The following is an 8,367-nucleotide window of genomic DNA, read 5'->3' on the forward strand; positions in this document are numbered from 1 at the left end:
AAACTTTTTTTAGCCATTTGCTTGCAGCCCAAGGACTGTTTTTATGATGATCATTTTAGGCTGCTACATGTTATGTTGTTTTATACTCTGACTGGTTTTCTATGATTTAATAATGATGTTTATGCTTTAATGATTTTATCATGTTTTACATTCTGAGCCATCTTGAGTTCTGTGAAGAGGTGGTAAATGAATTGCCTAAATAAAGACAGCACACATTGAACCAAGACCATAATTCTTTTTCACACTAAATACACATTAAATAAGCAAACTAGAGATTTATTTAAAAAAACATAACTGCCACAAATGTAACTAAATAGGTTAAATCCACAGATTTGACACAAGAGACTGTTAGGGGTTTAAATTAATCTGGTAAACTTAGATTTTTTTTGCAAAATGAAATGGAGCCTCGACAACGTACTGTTGAACCCTGGTAGCCCTCTGTAAAAAGAGGTGCAGAATCTTAATGTTTGATCAGCAGAAGTCAGTGTCCTGCAGTCTGACACTTTACGAAAGGATACACTTCAATAGTTTCAGCCGACCCTCAGGGGAGGAGCCACAAGCACAACTCCGTCTCCTCTGACAAACAGCATTGGGATATTCCGCTTGGTAGACTACGAAAGAAAAAACAACGCGCAGACTGCATCAAAGAATGTAAAGCAAGTGCAAAAATTAACTTCGCTGTGATTCAACAGTGTGACTGATTTTACTTCCACAGAATCTTGTACATTCAAACTGCAAGACCTAAAGTATAGCAACTGCTTCAACTGTACATTAACACACGGTAGCTTTCAGTGATTATGATTTGCTTGGTGTTACCAGACATCAAGGCACTACAAACAATCTTGTTAGAGAAGTACTAAAGTTTCCCTTCTCTTAGCAGACTCCTCTCGGGAGATAACCATTCAAGTAGCCAAATTTTGCCTCTGGTCTAGTGGGACTGGTAAACAGCTAACTGAAAACCTTTCCCCATAGAAGATCTTTCCTCCTCTTCTTCAAATCATCCCTCCCAGAATCATCAGCTTTTATTATTTTACTTTATTATTTGAACCTAACTTTGATTTTTATTCAGAGCTGATACTGTATCAAAATAAAACATGATTGTTAGAATTTAAATTCTAGCCTTGTACTTCTCTATCAGCGCTGCTTCTGAAACAACATTTGCACTTTTAAACAGCCATGATAGGGGGGAAAACATTAGAAGTTCTCACTTTATAAATCTCTTCATAGGTTTCTTCATCAATCTCTATTGTTGTCACAGTCTCTTCAACATCACCCAGAATCATATTTAAGTGCTGGTCATAAGCCTGTAGAAGTTAAAGTAGTTCAAAATTATGATGATTGCTACTGATAGGTATTTAACACAAAAAGGTATAGATCCATAACTTGAGCTGCACTGTGATGTACTTTCCCAGCATGTTTTCTCCCACTCTGGGAAAATATGGGATTGCTCAACACAATTGTGGAACGGTCTTGTGCTTGAAGACCAATCCATTTGTTTTATTAGCCTAGAGCTGAAAGACCATTACATCATTTCTAATTCATGCATTCTTTATCAAATCTAATCACTCAGTTGTAGCTCCTCCAAAGGAGTACCAATATATTCGCATTAGGACAAGAAGAGGAAATAAACTGAGAATATAAACTGTAAAAATAAATGAAAACTACCCCTCAGGTTTTCAAGAACAGTGACAAAAATGACAGTATTGGGAAACTGAACTATAAATGCCTGCTCTATGGACAATGTCCAGTTTGTGGAATTAGTCTTTCATGCACGTTAATGAGAAGTGCCCTCTTACAAGCAAATCCATCAGCTTAAGACAACTTATTGCTATCTTAACAATAGAGGATTTGGGTCAGGGTCTGTGCACTACTATCAGCCCCCTTTTTATAACGGCAGAAGAATCTTATACCTATCCATCATGTTTTCCAGCATCCTTATACAGTTCTACTTACATGTAGTCTGCCTCGAAGTTCTCTGTCATTCCTCATTTTCACATATATTCGCTCATCAAGACTTAGTCTGATGAGATCCAAAGGCTCTTCTACAGTATTGGTAGTTTGTTGCTATAAGAGAAAAGATGTCACGTAGTACAAGGCAACAGATACCTTTACCATAAAGGAAAGAGCCACTGTAACCAGAATAAATGCTATTGGTTTTGTTGTACATTATTCAGCTAAATAAAATGACTAACCTCAAAAACACTGTACACATGAACACATGAAGCTGCCTTATACTGAATCAGACCCTCAGTCCATCAAGGTCAGTAGTGTCTACTCTGACTGGCAGCGGCTCTCCAAGGTCTCAGGCAGAGGTCTTTCACATCACCTACTACCTGGTCATTTCAACTGGAGATTCCGGGGATTGAACCTGGGACCTTCTGCATGCCAAGCAGATGCTCTACCTCTGAGAAGTGGGAAGAATAAAACTAACCCTTTATTCCACCTCATAATGAAAAAATGACAGTGAACTGAAGAAAAAAAACCATTGGTAATTTAGGCTGTGATCTTGTATTGAGTCAGGGAAATTTACAGCGCAATCCTATATTGAGTTGCTCTGCCTAAAACCTGACTTGGAACAATTGTGCATGGGACTGTGCTGTTAGGCAACCTGCATGTAAAGCACAGACCTGTCCCCAACATCTTCTCTAACCTTGAGCTCATTTGTTAGAAATGCCCTAAGAATGAAAACCATTAAACCTAGAGCAGATTCAAGTTGCCACTTCTCTTACACCATGAATATATTTAAGTCACAGAGAGCTCCCCATGCATAATGGGTTAGCTTCCTTGGTTTCTTTACATCTGATACTTTAACGTCTGCTCCAGAGATAGAAATTTTTTTGTACCACTGGGTCACTCTAGACCAGTAGTTCTCAACCTGGGGCCATATGGCCCCCCGGGGGCCCCCAGCATATTCCAAGGGGACCACAGGTGAAAATTGCGTAAATGGGGGGCTACGGCACAAGACTAGAGGGCCACAGAGGGAAGTGAAAATTGAAGAAAACAGAAGTGACCGAGAAAAGAAAACAAAACAGAAGTGAAGAAAATAGAAAACAGTGGTAGAGGCTTTGTTCTCCCTTGTATGTGAACATTTTTTATTAGCATGTTGTATTCCCTTTTTGTGGGGTATTTTTTTTTGGTAAATTTCAGTTTCCCAATAAGAACTGCATGTGTGCATTTTGCGTGGCTGTTTATGCTTCTTTGTTCCTTGGATATTTACAAAAAACAAAAACATTTAAATAGCTACCTTTCTACAGGAAGGACAGGGGGGCCACAGGAAGGAAACAAGGTCGGAAGGGGGCCACAGTCAGAAAAAGGTTGAGAACCACTGGTCTAGACAGACCTCCAAAACCACATTTTCCCACACAAACCAATATCTCAAAGAGTCCAAGATAAATCCTGTGTTGTTTAGCAGTAAAAAGCATTATAATAAAGGAATCCATGCTCTTCAGCATAGTGATTGTATACAGAAACATATGTTAACATAATATTGACAGGCAGAGTGGTGCAATGGTTAGAATGTCAGTCTAGGATTTGCTACAAAAAGTATGCCTAATATATTAGGTGCTGTGGAACACAGGCAGAATAATGCTGCTGCAGTTGTTTTGTTTGTGTGCTTCCTAGAGGCACCTGTTTGGCCACTGTGTGAACAGACTGCTGGACTTGATGGGCCTTGGTCTGATCCAGCATGGCTTTTCTTATGTTCTTATGGGAGACCCAGGTTCAAATCTTTGCTCTGCCAGCGAAACTCACTGAGTGGCTTTGGGCCAGTCACACACTCTCAGCTTAAACTATTTCACAAGGTTGTTGAGAGGATAAGAAGAAAGCAAGGAAATGGATACAAAGCCGCTTTGGGTCACCCACTGGGTAAAGCAGGGATGGGGAACCTCAGGCCCGGGGGCCGTATGCGGCCCTCGAGGACATTTTTTGTGGCCCTCGGGAGCTCCGGGGCCCCTCCGTGGAGGCGCAGTACAGGGCGGCCCTCCCTGAGGGTGTTCCTGGGGCCACAGCTTGCAGGGGTGCTGCGGCGCCCTTTGGATCTCCTCTCGCCGACTGACAGCTGTTGGTTGGCAAGAGGAGGGGGAAGGACGCTTCCCCCAAGGCTGCCCCCTATCATCGCAGCGTGCAGGAACACCGGGGCACACTGTAAGCCCCTCTTGCTGCCTGTCGGCTGTTGAGCAGCAAGATGGGGGGGGGGAAGAGGCCCACGGCTCCTGGCGGCAGAGCATGCGCACAGGAGCCGATCGTGCTTCGGGGGGCCTTTTGTGGACTCTGGGGGTGGGAAGGCATGGAGCCTAGGGCCAGGTCACGTGGGGCCGGCAGGTGTGTGTGTGTGTGGGGGGGGGGGGGAAGGCTTTTCTCTCTCCCTCTCTTTCTGTCTCTTTCTTTGTCTGTCTCCCTCTGTCCTTTTCTTTCTCCCCCTCTTTCCATTTCTTTCTCCCTCTCTCCCTTTTCCTCTTTCTCTGTTTTCCTTCCTTCCTCCCTTGCTGATTGACTGCGGGCTGCACCCCCCTGGTGCCTCGTTTGCTCGCCCCCCCCCCCCCGCTGGCTGCCCTCGCGCTTGGGGGGGAGTGGGGGCGCCCTCCAGGCCTTCTCTGCGTGGCCTCACCTGGGGTTGCCAACCTCCAGGTGGTGGCCGGAGACCTGGCAACCCTAGCCTCCCCCCCCACCGGGAGTTCTACACCTGGTATGGCCCCCGAAAGATGTTATAAATGTGCAAATGGCCCTTGGCAGGAAAAAGGTTCCCCACCCCTGGGGTAAAGGAAGGGTATAAGTAAATAAAACTAAGTTTTAAAATAGATATATACAAGTTTCTAAAAATATGCACTATTCAAATGGAGAATCTCACCACTACTTAAAACTAAGTTATGTACTACAAAAAGTATTTCATTTATTGAAAAAGTTGGAGATTGTAACATTAAAAAAAAGAAGAAGGTAAAGGTCCCCTGTGCAAGCACCGGGTCATTCCTGACCCATGGGGTGACATCACATCCCAACATTTTCTAGGCAGACCTTGTTTGCGGGGTGGTTTGCCAGTGCCTTCCCCAGTCATCTTCCCTTTACCCCCAGCAAGCTGGGTACGCATTTGACTGACCTCGGAAGGATGGAAGGCTGAGTCAACCTTGAAACCAACTTCCATTGGGATCGAACTCAGTTCGTGAGCAGAGCTTGGACTGCAGTACTGCAGCTTACCACTCTGCGCCACGGGGCTCATATTGTAACATTAAGCATTAATAATTACATACTACAGATACATAGAAGAGCCCCGTGGCGCAGAGTGGTAAGCTGCAGTACTGCAGTCCAAGCTCTGCTCACAGCCTGAGTTCGATCCCAACAGAAGTCAGTTTCAGGTGGCCGGCTCAAGGTTGTCTCAGCCTTCCATCTTTCCGAGGTCGGTAAAATGAGTACCCAGCTTGTTGGGGGTACAGGGAAGATGATTGGCAAACCACCCCGTAAACAAAGTCTGCCTAGTAAACGTTGAGACGTGACGTCACCCCATGGGTCAGAAATGACCCGGTGCTTGCACAGGGGACCTTTACCTTACTTACAGATACATAACTTACAACAAAGATACAAGAATAATAAGTTAATGACCATTCATCAAAGAGATTCCAAGTGCAAATCATACTACTAAATTAAATGTTCTAAAAGATTTATATAGCACTTTTTCATCCCACTGTTTCTCCAAGCAATTCAGGATGGCTTACACCACTGTTTCCATTAAGGTAATTCACAGAGGGTAGCCCTGTGTTAGTCTGTCTGCAGTAGTAGAAAAGGGCAACAGTCCAGTAGCACCTTAAAGACTAACAAAAAATATTTTCTGGTAGGGTAGGAGCTCTTTCCATTGCACTGTTTCCATTGTGCTGAGGCATCGCAACAACCCTGAACGCCAGGGTATGCGGAAAGAGTTAAGACTAACTCAAGGTCGGTTAGGAAGCTTCACTACCGAGTGGGTATTTGAACCCAGAGCCTAATTCAACACTCTGATCAGGACACCAGACTGTAAGCTATAAACCCCCCCCCCAAAAAAAGAAGAGGCACAGCTCTGTAAGAGAAGTACACGACCTTTCAGCCAAAGCACAGGTCATAGAACTCCCAAAAAACTTTAATATTGAACCCAAGCAGGAAAAAAAAAACACGAAATGCACGTTCCCACCCACGAAAGCAAAGCGACCCAAAAGCCTCCCCTCTTCCCCTCACCTGGTCCACCTCATCCGCCATTTTTCAAACCCAGCCCCCGTCCTTCCTCGCGAGACTTTATGCCCGGAGGTGGCGCGTGCGCAGCTGAGGGAAAGCAGGCGCGCGAGGGAGGAACCGTCGTCGAGCGGCCGCTGCCAGCAGGGCGTTGTGATTGGTTGCCCCTAGAGCACGTGCCCACTGACATTAAAAAGAGTAGTTCGGCTTAGTAGTTTCGTAACGGAAGAGCGTTGTGGCCGCGCGTGCGCCCAGCCGTATACACACGCACGCGCGCGCCTGGTTTCTTGCAAGGGTGGATGAGCCAGCAAATGCTATAGGGGTGAAATTTTGTCTGTCGAGTTTCACCCGACCATCCGTGCCTTACGGTGAAGTCACTTATCGCATTCGGTTGTTTAACTTCACAGGCAGATTCATACGTGCGCTAAGAACGCGTGAACTGGCTCCAGTGGGGAGCCGGGCGAGGTGATCTGAAGATTCTGCGATGGTTGGTTTAGTCAACCCATCAATCAGTTTAATACGGTCCAAGACCAGCAAATGAAAGATATACATATACATACATGAAAAGGATAGAAAAGGGCAAGAGTGCGGTAGCACCTTAAAGACTAACAAATATTTTCTGGTAGGGTAGGAGCTTTTGTGAGCCACAGCTCACTTTTTCAGATACCATCTGAAGTGAGCTGCGGCTCACAAAAGCTCCTGCCCTACCAGAAAATATTTTTGTTAGTCTTTAAGGTGCTACTGGGCTCTTGCCCTTTTCTACTACTGCAGACAGACTAACACGGGAATAAAAAGGATAGTAAGTATATACCCCAATAAATACTTGTCAAGAGTAATCACTCACTCATAAAAAGCCGTTGAGAGCATGATTTTAAAATATAATACATAATTGGAATCAACATAAATATAAGTTCTAAATCGCTCAGCCGTTGAGTTCAACCCATGCACGCCTAGTCCTAGCTTGCCATCCAAATTTGGCCCCTTTAAAAGTTAGCTCCATGTCCTTATCTGAGAGCAAGTTGGTTAAGTCAAGTAATTGGAGATTGCAGTCATTAAGTGACAGGCGAGCAAAGCCCTGGGTGTAATATAATGGATGCTGTCACGTGTGCACCAGCATCCTTCACGCGTGTGCTGCCCCGCCAACAATACAACTGGCAGAAAAGAATGGGGTTTTCTTTCCATTTCAACTCTTCACCGATTTCAGTGTGAAACTGCATCTGAAGAAGTGAGTTCTCAAGCCCACAAAAGTTTATGCTACAATAAACGTGTCTTTAATAAGCTGCAGGACCTAGGGTTTTTTCCCCCCAAAGCGTGTTAACTTAAGGCTGGTGAAGACGAGTTGGCGGTCCCAACTTGTAAGATGAGCCATTCGAGGCGTATCACTCCCATCAACTGAAGTAAAGGGCTGCTGAATCATAGTAGGTCAGTCATCGCAACCATACTTACGAAGGAGTTCGGCTCACTGAACTCAGTGGGACTTACTTCTGAGTAGACACACTGAGTAGCCCTGACCTGGATGGCCCAGGCTAGCCTGATCTCGTCAGATCTCAGAAGCTAAGCAGGGTCGGCCCTGGTTAGTATTTGGATGGGAGACCACCAAGGAATACCAGGGTTGCTGTGCAGAGGAAGGCACTGGCAAACCACCTCTGTTAGTCGCTTGCCATGAAAACCCCAAAAGGGGTTGCCATAAGTTGGCTGCGACTTGAAGGCACTTTACACACACATTTATGAGACTGCCTCTTCCCCTATGCACAGCTATGACAGTGTCACTCATCGGAGCAAGGTCTTCTGCAGGTGCCAACCTGCAACAACAACTGCCCGTACATGTGCCTTCTCTGTTGTGGTCCCCAACTTGTGGAATGGCCTGCCTGAGGAGGTCAGGAAGACTCCCACTCTCCTGGCTTTCTGCAAACTATGCAAAAGTGGATTATTCAAGAGAGCATTTCTATGCAGCCAATAGATTTGCACTGTACTAAATGATTCACAAAGTTACTATTAGGGGCTGTGATCTATACTACTGCGTGGTGAGCTTTCCTTCCCTGGAGGTTTTTAAGCAGAGGCTAGATGGCCATCTGTCAGCAATGCTGATTCTATGACCTTAGGCGATCATGAGCCCTGACCTGGATGGCCCAGGCTAGCCTGATGTCGTCAGATCTCAGAAGCTAAGCAGGGTCA

The 8,367-nt window shown here is 45.2% G+C and overlaps 1 protein-coding gene across 1 annotated transcript; it reads right to left on the reverse strand.

Moving 5' to 3' along the window:
• Nucleotides 1-524: 524 nt before the first annotated feature.
• LSM3 (LSM3 homolog, U6 small nuclear RNA and mRNA degradation associated) lies at nucleotides 525-6,293 on the reverse strand. The gene is made up of 4 exons (XM_056865047.1): nucleotides 6,199-6,293; nucleotides 1,954-2,064; nucleotides 1,209-1,304; nucleotides 525-611 (listed from the first exon to the last, which is right to left on the reverse strand). The coding sequence occupies exons 1-4, from the start codon at nucleotides 6,217-6,219 to the stop codon at nucleotides 531-533; spliced, it is 309 nt and encodes a 102-aa protein (XP_056721025.1). The 5' UTR covers nucleotides 6,220-6,293; the 3' UTR covers nucleotides 525-530.
• Nucleotides 6,294-8,367: the final 2,074 nt, after the last annotated feature.

Source organism: Euleptes europaea, chromosome 1 (assembly GCF_029931775.1).
Source record: "Euleptes europaea isolate rEulEur1 chromosome 1, rEulEur1.hap1, whole genome shotgun sequence".
NCBI classification, from domain to species: Eukaryota; Metazoa; Chordata; class Lepidosauria; order Squamata; family Sphaerodactylidae; genus Euleptes; species Euleptes europaea.

What these genes read in the sequence shown, in the direction of transcription:
- LSM3 (XM_056865047.1), bottom strand. Translation starts at nt 6,219, where the DNA reads ATGGCGGATGAGGTGGACCAG. An exon ending in TGGCGGATGAGGTGGACCAG is followed by an intron (nt 2,065 to 6,198) that starts GTGAGGGGAAGA and finishes TTTCTCTTATAG; the next exon opens with CAACAAACTACCAATACTGT. An exon ending in AACTTCGAGGCAGACTACAT is followed by an intron (nt 1,305 to 1,953) that starts GTAAGTAGAACT and finishes TAACTTCTACAG; the next exon opens with GCTTATGACCAGCACTTAAA.